The 19224-nt window shown below is 42.7% G+C and overlaps 1 protein-coding gene across 1 annotated transcript in view; it reads left to right on the top strand.

Annotated features, from left to right (window-relative positions):
• st6gal2a (ST6 beta-galactosamide alpha-2,6-sialyltranferase 2a) overlaps window positions 1–19224 on the top strand; it is a 39170-nt gene that overhangs the window by 10552 nt on the left and 9394 nt on the right. The window contains exons 2-5 of the mRNA XM_086123256.1: window positions 6700–7749; window positions 13485–13582; window positions 14927–15028; window positions 18121–18295. Of these exons, the coding sequence (XP_085979382.1) occupies window positions 6804–7749; window positions 13485–13582; window positions 14927–15028; window positions 18121–18295 (1321 nt within the window). The 5' untranslated portion in view covers window positions 6700–6803. The remainder of the gene's footprint in view (window positions 1–6699; window positions 7750–13484; window positions 13583–14926; window positions 15029–18120; window positions 18296–19224) is intronic.

The following is a 19224-nucleotide window of genomic DNA, read 5'->3' on the forward strand; positions in this document are numbered from 1 at the left end:
CAATATTGTGTCGAGTTTATCCGTGATTCCCAAGTAACTTCCATCCATCCATCAATTATCTGAGCTGCTTATCCTCACGAGGGTCACGGCCGTGCTGGAGCCTATCCCGGCTGTCTTCGGGCAATAGGCGGAGGACACCCTGAACTGGTTGCCAGTCAATCGCAGGGAACACATAGACAAGCAACCATCCGCGCTCCCCCTCACACCTAGGGACAATTTAGAGGGTTCCATTAACCTGACACGCATGTTTTTGGAATGTGGGACGAAACCGGAGTACCCGGAGAAATCCCACGCAGGCATGGGTTGAACATGCAAACGCCACACAGGAAGGCCGGTGCCCGGAATCAGACCCTGAACCTCTGTACTGTGAGGCGGACATGCCACGTCTCCACCGTGCCGCGCTCTCAAGAAACTTCAACCACAGAAAGGCACACAATAATAAATGCGTCATATTAAATAATATTGGCTTTCCTGGTCTTGAATTACCATACGTTTTTATTGATGAGCATGTTTTGTTTGTCTTGAGGAACCATATGAATGGAGAGTACCAGACCACTGAAATTGCTACTACTGTAGTTCCCTTTGAAACCTTTTTTAAAATGGACGTACTCTGCCTTAAAATGCCGCAAGGGTACATACAACCTGTTGAATTAAAGTTGAACGTCTACACTTCAATCCCGTGTTGATTGTGGGGGGTGTATAAACTCAAAATAATTAAATCATCCAAATACTTTGGGGACTAACTGTAAACCAGGTGGGAGTTCTTCAAGTTCTCGCCTCCCTGTAACACTCTGCTGAGTCATTAATGGGTGTAGTTGGCCTCTTAAGAGCTGGATTAATAGGTTTCACAGCACTTGTTTGCAGAAATTGACTTTTGCATTGCATTGCTGGTGTCATCGGTGCTGTGGTTGTACGAGAGAAGCGGGCTTAATCTGCCTCAGTGGGATCACTTTGTAATAGAGTTAATGCTCCCTTGGTCTGACCTTGGTGGACCCTGTATTACGTGTCTAATCCTTCCACAGTCCAACGAAAATCTATTCCCCCCCCCCCCCCCCCCATCAGTATATATTGGATGAGTAGTTTAGGTCTGAAAGATAAGGGGTAAGGCGCATCAGAAAAAGGCTCCAAAACCTTTAGCGTCCAATCATATTTACTGTATTAATAAATTGGATTGTTGCATCATGCCCCCCCCCCCCCCCAGCGTGGCCCTCGGAGGACGTTCTGTTCTAGAGCCTTCTTTGATTTTGCATATATTAATAGATGTGGTGAGTGAAATGAGAAACATGGTGTAGAAAAAAAGAGGCGAGACAGGATTATCATCGACTCACCGCTTGCCGTCATCGTGATGGAGAATCACCTTTTCTCTCTTTTTTTTTAAAAATTGTATTTTTCATTTTTTTTTATGGTACATCGTCACTTGATTAAGAGCATTGGTGCCCCAATGGTTTCTGTAAAAATACATCTTTTTCACAAAGACTGCTGGGGGGGGGGTATATAAATCATGTGTGTTAAGGGTTTTTTGGGGGGGGGGCGACACAGTAATAATAACGCCCAATACCTTCCCAAGCCAATGCGACCTGGAATTTGATTTTAGGTGTTCATTAAGGGATGAGAGAGCTGCGGTCAGTGTAGTGAAGTGAGTCCTGAGCTTTGAAAAGTAAGCTTTGATGTCGGTCGTCGTATTTCAGCATCTCCGTGCTGATTAAAATTTCAGCCAGAAGACAGTTCTTGAAAATGCTACAGAATATGTATTTTTAATTCAGGTGTGTGTGATCATTTTGAAACTGTCAGTTCTTGTTTTAGGGATGTCGTCACTGGTGGTGTCATTCATGTTAGCCAGATTGCGTTTGCCCATATCGACGGCCAAAATGCAAATCATGCGATCCGACAGAAGCGTCAACTCTAGGTCCAGAAAATAAACCCGACCAGTTTTTCTTTAGCCACATTTGCTTCTACTCAGTCGGCAGGTAAACCAGCTTGAGTAAAGGAGCAACTGAAAAGGAAAAGTGAATAGAAAATGTTGTTATGGTTTATTTTTCTTCCATGTTTCACGCGAGAAAAATGTTAATTAAGCTAGCAGTCAGAATGCACTTCGTACAAAGGTATACAGTGAGATGATCTTTGGCCTCACCACATTTTAGCTAGGCTATGCTTCGTTCGGTTTGTCTTATAATTCCTTTATTGGTTCTTCTGCGAGTGGTCATTCCTTATCTATTATATTCGCCTGGGAGAACACTATGGAGTCATCCATTCAAGTTTTTCTGTGCAGTGTATACAGGTCACAATTTTATTTGGATCATGCTCATGCGCGGTGTTTCTAATTGTACTTGAGATATCATCAAGATCCAAAAATTGGAGCTGTGGCTTAAATTGAATGGAAATTGCGACATTTAACCCTCATCGATTAAATGTCATTCAAAAAATAATTGACACTATTATAGGAACCTGATCGTTTTCTCGAAGCAGCTCATGTAGTACATAGCGTCACGGTCGCGCGGAAACTCTGCATGGAAATCCGAGTCACCTATATGATCGACAAAATCAATGACAGATGAATCGCTAATCAAAATAATCAGTCAGTACCGTTCTTACTGTTAAAGTAAACCGAATCAACCTTGTCAAGGACAAATTGTATTTTAGGATTTTATTCATATTGCTAAGGTTGTAAATGTAGGTGCAGCTGGAGCTGTGTTATGTTCAAAGTCTCCGGGAAAAGCCCCACAACGCACATTCCTTCATTGATGTGTGCTTGTGTTTGTGAGCAAACTGTTGTTGCCTCGCGGTGATGTACCTGCTTGTTTGTCGCCCGCTTCGACTGCTCAGAGGCAAATATTAAAGCTTTATTTTCGGGGATGCCGGCAGAAGGCTTCACTTTGAGTCTTTAATACTTAATGAAGAACAAGGCATCGGTCAGTGTTTTAGTCACACAATGTGTGCTCACTTACTCGAATGGGTAGGCAGTCTGCAAGATAAAAGGACCGTGTAAAAACAGGCGGGATTACTATTAGATTTCTGTTTTTATGATTGCTAACATTTAGCACTACATATTGAGGTGTCAGCAAATGTTTGTGAGTCTACATTTGAACGCAAATGACTTGACATTAGGAACGTCCATCCATCCATTTTCAACACCACTTATCCTGAACAGGGTCACGTCGAGTTACTCGAGCATATGCCTGCTGACTTGGGGCAGATGGCACACTATACCCTGAACTGGTCGCCAGTCAGTCGCAGAACACAGAGAGATACAAAAAAAAAACATTCACACCCAAATCCACACCGTCACCGAGTGAGTACCGATGCCGCGCTGCCCGCACACAAGTCAGGCGGGTCTACCATTACACCATCAGCGACGACACAAATGGCTAATTGTGTAGCTAAAAAAATGGAAATCAATCGGCAACTGGTTAATGAATGTGGTTCTCACGTGTACATTTGTTCAATAAATAAATTTAAAATGCTGTGTCCACCTTGCGAGGGCATTACAATACCATCTAGCACATGGTGTCAAACTCAAGGCTTGCGGGCCAGATCTGGCCCGCCTCATCATTTTATGTGGCCCGCGAAAGCAGCTCAAACATGTCAACTTCCATGATCCTTTCCAAAATGTCGACCAAATTTCAAATTCTCACATGTAATAAATCCATCCATCCATTTTCCGAACCGCTTGATCCTCACTAGGGTCGCGGGGGGTGCTGGAGCCTATCCCAGCCGTCTCCGGGCAGTAGGCGGGGGACACCCTGAATCAGTTGCCAGCCAATCGCAGGGCACACAGAGACGAACAACCATCCACGCCCACACTCACACCTAGGGACAATTTAGAGCATCCAATCAGCCTGCCATGCATGTTTTTGGAATGTGGGAGGAAACCGGAGTACCCGGAGAAAACCCACGCAGGCCCGGGGAGAACATGCAAACTCCACACAGGGAGGCCGGAGCTGGAATCGAACCCGGTACCTCTGCACTGTGAAGCCGACGTGCTAACCACTGGACTACCGGGCCGCCCCATGTAATAAATAATGTAATAAATTCTCACATGTAATAAATAAGAGATATATTCTAAGCATACACTTTTTACCAAACCTCTCATGACAGCAACTTAAACAATAGTTGAATCAACAGTTATCCGTGACTTCTTTATATGGTTTCAGTCATAACGGCCCTCCAAATGAAACGCTAACTAAAATGTGGTCCGCAACTAAAATTAGTTTAACACCCTGATCTAGCAGGTCCCCTGCGCTTTAATCCACCAAGATTTTATTTTATTTGTTTTTGCAGTCCAGGCTACAGGTGTAAGTGCTGTCATTTTGATGATTACACAAGCCTGCAATCATCTGGCGGTAGGCACAGACAAGACGGTCTGTTCTGATGTCGCCTATGTCGTCTGTATATTGAGGAGGAGGAGGATTACACGGAACATCAATTGGAACAAGTAATGGAAAAGTTTATTCTGCAAAGAAGACGTTTTTCTTTTGTGGTTTTCCTCTGCTATGAGACTTGCTTGTCCATTTGTGAGCGTGAATGGAAAGCCCATCAGCAAAGACCACCTTAGGAAATCATGCCTTGCTCTGAGACATTGAGAATTATGATGGAATTACTTCTTTCCCCGTTTCAGTCCTGGATTCCCCTCTAGGAAGTCTGACATGCTCCTATCATGCACGCTAGGGTGCTAACCTGCCCCCATGATTGACCAATGGTCGGTCGGTCTGTCTCTCTGTCTACATACCCTGACTTTAACCCTACAACCTGCTCCCCTACAACCTCAATGAAGACAAGGCCTGTTGAAAATGGATGCGAAGGAGTAATCTGAAAAAACACCCCGGAATTATGTTAGCAAGAAACAAAACAGTTATTTCCAAACAAATTCCTTTTGAATTCTCATAAGAACAAGCTCACTGAATGCTCAGATTCAGATGAATAAGTTCACTTCGATTCTACGTTTGACGCAGTCTTCAGCAAATTCCACTAAGACATCCAATAATTCGTCATAAGCTTTAATAATAGAGCGTTTTGTCCGACCAAAAAAAAATGTAACCCTCAACAGAATAAGAAGCCAAATTGCATCTCTAGAGGAACATGGAAAACACAGCTCGGTGAGCATTAGTATGACTTACATGAATTAAAAGCCAAATGCCATAAATACATTCATCTTGCTCTCAAGGAGGCTACCCCATCATTTTGGAGCTTATAGTCCCTTTTTTTTTTTTTTTTTTGCATCTTGTTGCCTTGTGCTGCTCTGTGCAGAGCCTCAGCAAAACGCCGTCCTTTGCTCTCGCCTCGCCGTCTGTACGCTTGTGTTGTTTCATGCTCGCCGACGGAAACCTGAATGCTGCCAGGTGAGGGGAAACTACACACACGTTCGAGATGTCATTTGGTTTGTCGAAGACATTCGGGGCAGCTGTGTGCTTATTGTATTTGTAAAAGAGAGTGAGAGCATCAGTCAGACTTCCAGTATATTCGAAAGTCCTATTTTTCCACCGGAAAGCATTTGACCTCCTGTCGACGTGTTGGAACTGCTACACTCGCGGCATATGAATCACGGCTCCCACTTGATGTGGCCTCAAGGCTTTTACAAAGCATGTCACTTCAGATATGTGTGTTTGGAGTCTCCATGCAATCACTACTCTTTGGCCCAGTTGCTCCTTGCTGTTTTCCTGGAGCGAGGTCAACCCTTCGAGCTTTGGCCTCCTGTGTGGCCCAAGGCAGGAGGTATGTTTGCGCGGATGTGGATGTGGAGGGTTAAAGGGGGTTGGTTGGCTTTATGTCAGCGGTGCCTGGGAGCCTTTCTGCTGCACTCTGCAAGTCCTGGCAGAACCGACAGGACGTTGTAATTACGACGAAAGGGTTCACTCTGATGAGAACCCCCCCCCCCCCCCCACCCCAGCCCCACCCCTTCCCCCCATTCGTCCCCTTGAGAAAAGCCTGTCTCACATTAAAGAGACCATCTTTTTCTCATTAGGTTTGGCTAAGTAGCGGTTGGTTGCGGTGCCTTAATGTGTATTTAAAGCTTCACTCACTCACTTCCTTTACTGTGTAAGTAGAACCTCGAATACAGATGTCATTCAAAACTTATCGTTTGTGTATTTTGATGCAAATAGGTCGGGATTTTTATCAGGATACATGGCAACTGGTTTAGATTGTGACAAAAATATGTAGGATTGCTTTACACGCGCGTAACTTTACGGAGGCATAATAGAAGAACTGTATATATTTTTATGGATGCAGGAATCTGTCATTTTTATACAAAGGATTGGGGAACGTCATTTAAAATGCCCATCATATTTGACTCAGGCAGATGAGGGAATGGTTGGCTTTGTCAATGTCCATTAAAGAGTGATGTATCACCATTTTTTTCTTTTTAGGCTAAAAATACCCACAATTGGAGTTCTATGTTTTTTTTTTTCATGAACTGCAAGTGTCACATATTTATCAGTGTAAGCATTTGCTTGCATACATATATGCTTTTCATACAACAGCAATGATACGTCATCTGGTTTTAATTTTCCGTCTTGATTGCCCGATGAAAGACTTTCAAAATGTGGTCACACACTCGAGTGTGTCGCCTGGTTTAAAAACTCATAAAACTGGGACATACCTGTACTTACCTTTCAGTAAGGACATGTTATCTCGTGATTTAAGTCACAATGTGAACATACCAGACCAGATCTTCCTTCCTTATGATTTTTCTATCTCCCCCAGGCACTCCAGCTGACGTCTTGGCTGACCCTGACCCACCTCCCTCTCCCCGCCCCCACCCCCCACTCCAGCTGCAGGGCGTTGTTGTCGGTGAGCCCTGCTCAGTAATGAAGTCCAGCATGCGGCAGTGGAGGAGGCTCGTGTTGGTGGGAATGCTGGCCTGGGTTCTCATCTTTCTGGCCCTTTTCTCCTACTTCCTGGATGCCCGCGTTAACAAGTCGCCGACCTCCGCCGGCTCCCTGTTTTCCCAGCACCCCGATACCCGCCGCCTGGCTTCCATCCAGGCCTCCCATCAGCAGAACCCCGTCGTACTATCCAGCTCGACCCCCACCTTGCTGGACCCCGAGTCTCACACCAGCTCTGTGGTCTCCAGCAGCAGCGCGCCCTTTGCCAACTATGGCAGCCAGGAGGTCAGTCGGCAAGACTACATGGACCCCCAGACTCTGGCGGCCTGGTCTTCCTTTGGCACAGAGAATGTGGGCTCTCACTCTGACCCGGTGGTCCAAAGTCGTGAAATGACTTCCCATATTACGGAGCATCCATACCGCCTGAGCAGAACACAGCCCCATGGAGGAGAGGAGGAGGAGGACGACGAAGATGAGAGAGAAAATGCGGATGAACTGAAGACAAACAGAGTAAGAACCGAAGGTGTCAAGGCGGCTGGTGATGCCTCCTTTAACCCGGAGGAGAACTACTCATCCAAGTCGGCATTGCTGTTGAAGCGCCTGTGGCAGGGTCGCTTGTCCGCCGACATGCTGGACCCGAGGCTGCAGCAAGCCCGGAATGAGTACATGAAGACCAACAAACACAACGTGGCCTTCAAGGGGCCCCGCCGAGCCGCTCAAAGTGCCAAGCAGCTGCTGTGTCAGATGAAGACTCAGGCCCAGCTCAGCACCGTAGATGGATCGGAGAAGCCCTTCTCTTCATTAGGATGGGCCCGTCTCGTGCCGTCCCTCCCGCTGGAGCAGCTGCAAGGTGGGAGGAGCTTCAAGACCTGTGCCGTGGTCGCCTCTGCCGGCGCCATCCTACGGTCGAGACTGGGCAAAGAGATTGGTGAGTCGTTTTGGAGTTCCTCTAATTTGCTGTCACTTCCTGAATCATCGCTTGAATTTTGAACGAAAAATCGGATTTGAATGCATCTCGCCTTTCTACTGCAGGAATGGGCGATATACATGCAGGGGGTCTGGGGTGGGGGGGTGCACAAATTAATGCCAAATAAATCAAATTATTTGGATCCAGATACAGTTTTGAAGTAGCTGTATAGTCACCTTCAAAAATGGCTCTGGATCCAGATCATTTGATTTTGTGCAACCTTTTGCCTATATAAAAGTTAGTTCAACACACCATTTTTTTCCCAGTATCAATCATAAGCGCCTGTTATAAATGTTTTAATTTGTGGGGTGTTAAGGGCTAGTCTCGAAATGTCAGGCGTTTTCACACAATTTAACATTTCAACATGTTAGACAAAAAAGAGCATTACACATTTTTTTAGGACTGCATTTTTTTTTCGTTCCCTTGTTACCTCTGAAACCACCGTATCCATAATGGAGTGTTTTATAACACTAAATATAAAATAGTATATGAGAGAATCTGAGTTGCACGCACGCCTTGTATCTTGTTCGCAAAAAGGAACGTAAGCTGAGGATGTACGGAGGAGGTGAGTTGTCGCGTAGTTGTCAAGTCTATCGCTGTGGTCAGGAAGTGGTGGAGGTGATTTGCTGACACGATGGAAAGCAAGCACGCATGAGAGTTGTTTCAAATATTTTGGCTATAGTAGTCGGCTACATGAGGTGGAAAGATGATTATAAACAGCTCTCGCTATGACGTAGCGCACTTCCACACCAGTGAACTGCAGTGAACCCCTACTTTGCAGAGGATAAGCACTGACCCCTGCTGCGAATAGCGACGCATCCATATTCACAGTTTTTTTTTTTTTTGGCAGTGATTGGAACAGATCAATGCCATTTCCCTTAATCTCAATGGGGAAAGATGATTAATAAAATAATTAACCCTGCAACCCCCCCCCCCCCCCCCCCCCCTCCCACCACCCCCACCACTCATGGGCTCCCCTTCTGGCAACCCATCAGGTGTCTTTACATCACATGGAGCTTCTTTGAATTGGATTCCTGAATGCATTAAACCTTTTTCTGTTAACCTCAACAGCATGCAGACTGTTTGATATTGATTGCGGCAGCTGTGCATCGAAAAAAAGGCGATGAAAGCCCTGGCAAGTTGACACTTGTGTGATGTGAAATACATCACGTATTAACGGTTTCTTATCTCTCTGGGTCGAGAGAGGCTTCTTCAGCCCGCACTACGACACGCCGCACCCCGATTAATTCTCCTGTGCATCGTCCACTTGAATAATTGAACATTGCCATCATTCAAAGTGCCGTACTTCTTCAAAGGGAGGCCTCCACTGTAATTGTAGCCGCACCTGATTTATTTGTTGTCCACTTGAATAAATAAATTCTTCACTCTCCAATGAATTCCATGTGTGCATCCTCCGTTTGAATAATTAAATGCTAAACCTCAACTATCTCTCTATCTTTGTAGCTCTCTTGTTTGGAACCCATATGTAATTCTCTATGTTTTATGTTTAGTTTGATATAAACTTCACCTGAGAGTAGCAATTAACAGCTGGAAGCATCTTTTTGGAAGATATGTTCATTATGCCAAACTGCTGCACTCCTTATTAAGACTGCCACGATACAGCACTTGACATGACAATTTGCTCACGAACCAAAGCAAAAAAAAAAAAAAAAAGTCCAAATGATGGCTCGTCCCTTTGAAAAACATTGGATCACTTATAGCCTATCTCAAGGTACAACAACATCATTACTTATCTATTTCACTATCCATTCTCAATACCATTTATCCTCACTGCGTCACACTCTGGACTGGTCGCTAGCCAATTATGTTATTCAATATTGCAATAATAAAAGAGTTAAAATACGTGTCTCTCTCTTCCAATAGATGCCTTTGCACAATATAAGCCTTGTACTCTCTGCAGTTGACCAAATAAACACTCCCGCCCCCACACGAGGAAAGAGGATAATTAGCAATCAACACAAAGCAAATGTCAGCCCACGAAAAATGAACAAGTGTACAACATCAATCTGCAGCTGGTAGCTCCAGATTTCACAGTGAATTTGCGCACTTGTTTATTTTAATATCAACATTGTTCCGCCTCTATGTCATAAAAAGCGCACCTGCTCACAAACACAGGAAGTTAGTGTCTCTCTTCTTCAAACGCAGGCGTGGGCACGCACACAGACAAAGGCATGGGCCAACTACCGAAGTATACTGTAAGCAGTCAAATATTTAAATAAAATGGTATTCATGCCTGGTTCTTCAGTGCGGACGAGTGCGTGCTTCCCAAAGCCAAGCAGCCGCAACATATTCATCACGCCATTAGTAACCGCGAAAGGACTCGATGGGTACGTCAGAGACTTTGACATGACTTGAATTATTTAACTTTTGGCCTGTTTTATTTTTTTTCAAGGGAACATTCAAATGTTGGGCTCCGATACACTTGCTGCATTCTATATTTTTTAAACAAAGATAACTTTGGATTGACAGTTGTCAGAGAGGCATCATGTGTTTCTTCTTCTTCTTCTTATTATTAATGTACTTGGAATTTGTAATGGTGTGTATTCATACTGAAAATAGTGTAGTAAAGAAATGCAAACATGCTTGCATTCTAAGGACCTCCTCGATTTTGAAACGTTTTATCGTGTTACCAGTTGCATGACAACTTCTGTTCAGGTGAAAGATTTAAGATACATTTTGCAATGCATTACTCCCACCTTGTGGTCAATACAATGGACAACAGCTTCAGATACACAAGTTAGTCTGCCTTTTCAATGCTCCAACTAGTTCAGGGGGAAGCTATTTTGTTTAGTTAGTCGAGTTGGATATAGGCTCAAGCACCGACCCTTGTGAGGATGAAATTTTCAGATAATGGATGGATGGATATTCTTCTCCTTCTTCTACTGATTGTGTATCTGGAGCTGCTGTCCATTGTGCTGACCACACAGTGGCAGTAATGCATTGCAGTGTATTGATTTTATTCTTGACTTTTTATTTGTATTTTATTTTTGGTCTTCAATAATTACATCCATTTACTTATGTATATATCTTAGAAATGTATATTTAATGACATATTCATTGGTTTGTGCTCTTTTATTCTGGGGTTTAATATTGTATTTCATTGCAATTGATAGAATTTAATAATATAATGGATTCATAAACGTGTATTCATTGCATTAGTAAGGTTGTTTGACGCATGTCAGGCAATTTTTCCACTACAGTGCCATCTTCTGAGCACTGCATCTATTTGCCCCTAATTCAAGTGGTCTAAAAATACCTCCCTCAGTTACCAAGACTGACCGTTAGAGGGCAGTTTTGCGACATGAATGTGACACTTCTGAAAAGTGTGCGTCTTCATGTGTTTCCACTCAATCCTATACAAATGCAAATACGATTCGTTGCAGCACACCATATTTTTTATTTCTTATTATGCAATTGAAGATCTTCAGCAGGCAAACTCTTGACCAGGGGTCACCAATGAGAACCAGGGGTCACCAACGAGAGCTCTTTTTTGGATACTGATTAATGTGAAGGAGATTCCACTCAGTGGTGGTTCTGGGGGGGGGGGGGGGGCCAACGGGGGCCAGTGCCCCTGTAGCACCGATTCTGGCCCCCCCCTGTGGCCCCCCCTCCGAGCGCAGATTACGCAGTCGTGCCGAGTCGCCGACGCGAAAGGTGGAACCAAAGTGCGTGATTTAACATTCTAGACCAGTGGTGTCAAACATACGGCCCGCGGGCCGGAACCGGCCCGCAAGGAGGTTCAATCAGGCCCGCAGGATAATTTAAAAGTGAAAAAAATGCATAAAAGGCACAGACTTAATCTTTTTAATAAGGTGCAAGTCATTGAGTATCCGCTAAGAGATACTGTTTTGATCAGAGAAGAAGACAACAGCAGCCTCAGTCCGTCACTGAAACAGACCCATGACAGCAGACGCTATCAATAGCACTCTCACATTTACACATTTAATAGCACTCTCCTTAGTTTGAAAGGTGTAGGCAGGATTACATTTAGATTTTTTATGCATGTGTAAATGGCTTAAAAATCCTTCTCTTCATAAATCTCGTTTAATCTTAAAGTGCATTACTGTATTTTTCAATACCAATTACTTGTTAAAGTTTGTACAATCAGTGGGATCAGTTGCAATGCATATATGTGAATGATAAAAGTAAATTGCACATTTGTCGAAGGAAATGTAAGGTGCTTCGTGAAATGTTTTGTAAAAGATATGTTCATTAAATTTCAACATTTTCTTAATGTTCTTGTGCTTCTTTGTACCAAAACAAAGGAAAGACATATTGTTTTGGTTATTTATAGCAAAGTATGGTTTCATTTTAATGGTCCGGCCCACTTGACATCTACCGAGGCCGTATGTGGCCCACCATGTGAAATGAGTTTGACACCCCTGTTCTAGACGGACCCTTTAGTGCGCTGCGCCATTTAAAAATGAGCGGGAAAATGAGAAGCAGTCCGCAGAGAAGGAAATTACCACGACACGAGTGCTATTTGCGTGTGTGTGAGTGTGTGAGTGTGTGTGCGCGTGTGTGTGTGCGTGTGCGCGCGCGTGTGTGTGTGTGTAACTTTTTTAGTCTCCCTTTTTATTTTAATTTTTATTTAACAGCATCAATATATAAGACATTGCCTTTTAAAATTTGGATAATTATATGCATGTAAAACATCTAGCTTCAGTGTATTTGCAATTTTTGTCCCTGGCAGGCTGGTACCATATCATCCCCTGGCTTGAATATTCTCAACAGACGTATTGTTACGCTTGCAGACATTTTAGCCCTCCTAATACTGTTTTTTTCTCATCACTGTAATGTTATGACTACAATTTCAAAGTCTGAAGAAATAAAAAGTCAAATAAGATTTTGAATTTGTCTTTTTAGCCCTGGGTTGAATGTGCCCCCCCATCAAAACCCCTGGCCCCAGCCCGGCCCCCTCAGTGAAATTGATCCAGAACCGCCCCTGATTCCACTTACACTTACACGTTTATAAAATCAAATCAAAATAAATTAATGATAATACAATAATGGTGTTCATGTATGTGAAGATACTGATAATGTCAATGATTTTTGACAATAATTATCACCAATGGTATGTACTACGTGCGATATTCATGAGCCCATCTATGCCGTTTCCCATTATGTGTAAGCATTAAGCTAGCAGACGCTAAGTCAAATTTTTTTAGGTGTTTAAAATTTAGGACTTCTCTTTTACATGTTTAGTTTGACAGTAAACAAACTGGGAGTGGCTTTGCCCTTCCTAATGGAACCAACCCATTCAGGCTTGGGACCGGCAGTGGCTGTGAGTCGGCATTTATAACCCTCAGCACCTCTCCTAAAAAGGTTACATTCAATTGACTTCAACTTCAGTACACAGTAAAACTCTCTCAAATGGCAATAAGCTCCTCAGCCTGCCCAAATCCAATGTTTAACCCAATCTGCTGGTTCAAAATAATTAACCCAACCGTGGGTAAAATAACCCAATCTGCTCAAAATATCTAGCTACCCAGCAAGGGGGTTAGCAAAACAACCCAGCATTTTTGTGTGTGTGAGAAATTCATGATACTTTTGTCTTGTCACATGGCAAGATGTTCATCATCACTGGCTCCGGTGAATCTTGTAGTCATCATCATGGAAAAAAAAAATAGCAGCAGTTTGTCACGTAATGTGATCGCCGATGTGTGTGATTTCAGATGCTCATGACGCCGTGTTGAGGTTCAACGCGGCGCCCACCGAGGGCTATGAGAAAGATGTGGGCAGCAAGACCACCATACGCATCATCAACTCAATGGTGAGAACATAAATAACATGATGAGGTTGACAGGCGTCGATGTACTAGATGTCCTGCAGAGGAACGCATCTTGAATTATTCATATAAATAAATAGGCACCATATGGTTACAAATGTTGGGACATGAAAAAAACATGGCCCTGCCTCCAGCTATACGGGCATTTACATCTGTTACCCAAGCTACGATGATATAATCCACCCATCTTACAATAATTCGAGCTTTTTGGGGGTAATGTTAGAATTTTGTTTTAGTGCTAATTTTTCATATCTTTATAATTAGGCTTTCACCGACATGCATACTTGTATTGGTGCTGATACTTGTACATCTGTACTGTATTCGTGCCGTAATGTGCCGATACTGCACACCGATACCATTTCACCAGCCTGACATATACAGGCACTTCAACGGGTAGGAGCCTTGTCAGTGTCTTGTGTGGAGATATTTCAAGGTCAACACGGATGAAAGCTCGAAAGCACTCTGTGTTCAAGTAGCAACGGAGGCATCTGAGTTTTGACCCCTCACCCACTCCACTCGACTATTGCCGAGCTTCTGTCGCAAAGCCGCGGCACAGCACATTGAGTAACGAGAACTTTACAGCGAACAGTAATGGCAAGCTAGCTAACCACTGATGCGAACGATGGTGCTCAAGTTCTTATATAGTGGGAGACGGGGTGATTCATGCTTAGTTTACTTGTGTCACCGTTTTAGCCTTGCCCAAAAAGCTTCATTCATAATCCACAAACGCAATATTAATCTTTAATGGGGCCGCATAGAACACATTGGAAGGAAAAGTGTTTGACTTCACATTTGGGGGGGAAACAAAGCATGCAGTTGGATGTTAAAATGTCAGTAAGGCAAGTTGTTACTCTAAAAAGTGATTTATTTGAGTCAAAAAATTTGTGTTTTTGAACAGTATTTAGTTGAAAAAAAATCCCAATTGCAAGACGTGATGGCATTATCAAGTGTTGGTACTCTGTGTTGCTAAGTCCGTTGATCTCGGTCAAAAGAGTGGTGTCAGTGTCGGGCTTGATTTTCTGTTTTCCACTATTTTTCTTTCCCTTCAGAGTGGCCTTACTATGCTTTTGTACTATTATGCAGTAAATAGTAACTTTTCTCGTCTTACTATGCATCATAGTTATATGTGTTGTTGCAATATACTGCGATAATTTCGTTGCTGAAAATTGTGTATTTCAAATGAAAATTTGATAGAAAGTGTTTAAAAGATTCCCCTGTCTGACTTGTCTTACTGTAGCTGCTTGCCCCCAACACTTGCAAGTTAAAGCTGTCCCCCCCCTGCCTAGTATATGATGGGATAGTTAAAAGCATGTTCAATATCATCAACAGGTTATGGCAAGTCCAAAGCGTCACTTCCAGACCAGTTCTCTTTACAAGAATGTAACCTTGGTGGCATGGGACCCTGCGCCTTACACTCTCAACCTTCACAAGGTTGGTTGGCTCATATACATCATCCGCATCTTCACCACTCTGATTCTTTTAGTTGCCGTTACAGGAGAGTGTCCGTTCGCTTTGGAAATTGTAGTTGGTGATTGAATGCAGGCGGTCTCATGTAATTTCAAGCCAAACGATTTTTCAGGTTCTTATCACATACGTGCCACCCCTCCCTTGCCTTATATATTCACTCTCAGCGCGTTTTTATCAACATAGGTATGACTTTGTTCTGCCCTTAAAAAATATCAGATTTGGCTTTGTGTTCTAAAGTTATCCTGGGAATAGTTTAATCATAAAATAAAAATACATCAGTCAATGAATTGTCATAGCAATTACCTTGATGTGATTTCCACACCCACAAAAATCTGGCAGTTATTAAATAATACAAATAAAAATTATAATATCGCCTGCCTAAATCATTTTTGACTTACTGTCACATTAACAATAGAAAACACAAATGTGTCTTTTTTTCTAATTGGAAATTCCATAGGCACATGAGCTAACAATTAGCATTTATGTGGCGGTGTTGTTCATCCTTAAGAAACGGACATCTGAATACAAACTGTAGCACATGTAGACAGACCATATAGCAATACCCCCAGGCATATATTATTTATCCCCTGCGAAGAACAATAATATTACTGCCTTATTGAGAAGAGGTTCTGAGCCTCCGCCAAATTCGCAGGTGGTGTCGAGACTACAATGAGCAGCACAATTGAAAGAGAAAGTGTGACAAAAATGTGTTTCTTTTTAATTGGTTTTAAATACTGTCATTGCTGTATGTTTTTGCAATGTATAATTCTATACAGTGCTATTTACTCATTTTTTTAAAAAATTAAAAAACGTTTTATTATTTTGGGGGGAGGGCGGGGGGCTGTATCGAATTATTGGTATTCGCAATCATTTTAATATGGAAAGTTGATTTGAAGTGTTAATGGCATGGTCGTTAAATTACACTCGTATCTCAAGGCACCACTGTAACAAGGAGAGGAAAAATACAAAACATTATAACAACAATCATAAAAATAACATTAATAATGGAAAACAGTCAATCTTATTAGTTACGAGCATGGCTATGTTTTTTTTTCCTCACTTATGATTTATGATTATTTTGTCAGCTCCACTTGTGTCATTCTACAACCCCTTACGCCAGAAGGATTAAAAACTAATCAGAAAACCAAAAAAAAAAACCCCAAAACAAAACACTTTACTAACACTTAATTGTTATTGTTTTGGTGCAGCAACATTATCCTGCGTATGATAAAAGACTAAATTAAAAAAAAAAGACCGATTTTGACAGACATTGCCTTTGCCCTGACCTTACACCCAACCTTGAAGGATTGTTGCTCTTCTATCTCATTATCGCATTTAATGGGCCACAAAATGATCACTTTGCTCCTACGAATTTGCTGTGCTCACCTTTTTTTTTTTTAGTTGTCAGGTGGTGAATACATTTGCTTTCAAGACAGTGAAATGGCCACTTTTGACTGACAGGTTGAATTTATGATACCATAATTTGTGCTGAGTACACCAGCACTCGCTTCACTATATTCATGTTGACCTACAACAGTTACAGTACCGAATATATATGTGTGTGCGTGTGTGTGTGTGTGCGTGTGTGTATATATATATATATATATATATATATATATATATATATATATTCCTGCAGGGTATCAGGAATATCCTGCAGGAATATATTGTGCAAAGAGGCACCTGAGACGATCCAACACATAACTGCAGGGTGTAAGATGCTGGCAGGGAAAGCCTACATGGAACGCCATAACCAGGTGGCCGGCATAGTCTACCGAAACATCTGTGCGGAGTATGGACTGGAAACCCCAAGGTCAAAATGGGAAACACCTCCGAAGGTGGCGGAGAATGACAGAGCGAAGATCCTGTGGGACTTCCAGATCCAGACTGACAAGATGGTAATGGCGAACCAACCAGATATCGTGATCATAGATAAAGGGCAAAGGAAAGCCGTTGTAGTGGATGTAGCGGTCCCAAGTGATGGAAACATCAGAAAGAAGGAACACGAGAAACTCGAGAAATACCAAGGGCTAAGAGAGGAGCTGGAGAGAGCCTGGAAGGTAAAGGTGACAGTCGTGCCTGTGGTGGTCGGAGCACTCGGGGCAGTGACCCCCAAACTAGATGAGTGGTTGCAACAGATCCCGGGAACAACATCGGACATCTCAGTCCAGAAATGTGCAGTGCTAGGAACAGCAAGGATACTGCGCAGAACCCTCAAGCTTCCTGGCCTCTGGTAGAGGACCCGAGCTGAATGAGGGACAGACACCACCCGAGGGGTGAGATGAGGATTATGAATTCTTTTTATATACTGTATATAATATATATAATATATGAAAAGCTAGAATTGTATATAAAGACCGAAATGAAATGGCTGTTGTATAAGATATTAATCATAATAATAATAGGAATTTTCCCAGGTTTGGAATTAAAAATGACCTTCACTTCCTTCAATACATTTTGTGAGAAGAATCCATTTGTCCAAGGCGTACTCCCTCAGCGACGCCTGGCAGACATTTTTCATTCGCACATAATAGAGGAGGCGTTCTGGAGGCTCATCAGTCATTGACAGTTTATATCTCTTATTAATTCATTGTCAGAGACGCTGCAACGAACATTTTTGACTGATTCCGAGGCACGTTTAATTCACTACTGGCTGCATTTTTTTCTTTGCACTCCTGCACATACAACTCAAGTCCTGTACAAAATTGCCTCCCAGTGAAGAAAACTCCCCACACGTGGACAAAATTGTAAGTCCTCCTCTGTTCATGAAATTAAAACAGTGTTCAATATCTTGAGTCTGACAAAAGTCATCGTAATTAAGAATTTCTTTCAAATGAACCAATGGCAATCAGTCATTGCTTTTGCATGTTCAAAGATAATCGTGACTGGGATATTTTGCGGTAATGGCTAACTGTATGTGCTGTTTTAGTATATCAACATGACTGATGTGGAAAAGGTTCTCCAAACATTCATGATAGTGGACTTTTGCACAGCATTGGAATATGTACCTTTGGTCTGAAGCAGTGCCCCCCCCCCTTTTTTTTTTTTTTTGTCAGTGGTACGCCAGTCCAGACTACGACCTGTTTCGGCCATACGTGGAACACCGCAAGTTGCATCCCGACCAACCTTTCTACATCCTCCATCCCAGATATATTTGGGGCCTCTGGGATGTGATCCAGGGCAATACTCGGGTGAACATCCAGCCCAATCCTCCGTCATCCGGCTTCACAGGTGAGCACATCTCGTATTCACAGTTTTTTGTTTTGTTTTAGCCAATGCATTTCATTGGGTGTCAATCATATGTTGATTTTCACCATCTGCAGGACGACTGTATTCTTATATGCTTTGTCTGTTGTTTTTTTTAGTGTTTGTGCATTGCACATTTTTGCTCGCAACACAAAGGAAACAATCGGTCTTCCCAAACAACATTATCCAAATGCGTACACAATTATTAAATATTCAAGGCACTTAACTTATAACATATTTCATTCAATAATAAATTACGTTGTAATGGCCTTTTTTTACCATTACAATTGAATTGCGCATAAACTTCAACCCTCCAAAGTCTCAAGCCCTGATAACAATGTACAAGTAAAGCATTTTTTTTTGTTGCTTTGAGTCAGCGTTCACCCATGCTGACAGTGGCTACGGATATTTCATATTGTTGCTACCTGTCTTATCTTTCAATTTCACCAAACACACATACAGTATAGCCCAGTTGTGTGCACATGCCGTGCTCAATCGAACAGCCGAAATGGACTGCAGACTAATCTCACAGGCGCTCTCGCATCATAGCAATCATCAAGCGTGCTCCGCTCACTCCTCCCTGCCGTATACTGCAAACATCATTTTCCTTTTTCTTTCTTACATGTGTGCACCCTAAGAGTCAAATTGCTGCAGTTGTTTTGTCTCTTAAGTGACAATATGTCTCTGGCTGTCATTCTAAAAGTGCAATTTTCACGCCTTGATAGTGAAAGCGCCATCACAGCAGCGCATTGCAGCAATTTGTCACAGTGATGTTCAATACAAAGAGCACAGAAGCATGGTAGACGGACCCAAGACATTGCGGTTTCATTTTGTGTAATTGTAACTGAGTTTTACTCACAGTACGCTACAAATCCATCCATAAAGCGAGTTCACACGATAAGGGGATTTGTTAC

The sequence above is a fragment of the Hippocampus guttulatus genome, chromosome 11, assembly GCF_054856545.1.
Source record: "Hippocampus guttulatus isolate MCC_2025c chromosome 11, RoL_Hgut_1.0, whole genome shotgun sequence".
Classification (NCBI taxonomy): Eukaryota; Metazoa; Chordata; class Actinopteri; order Syngnathiformes; family Syngnathidae; genus Hippocampus; species Hippocampus guttulatus.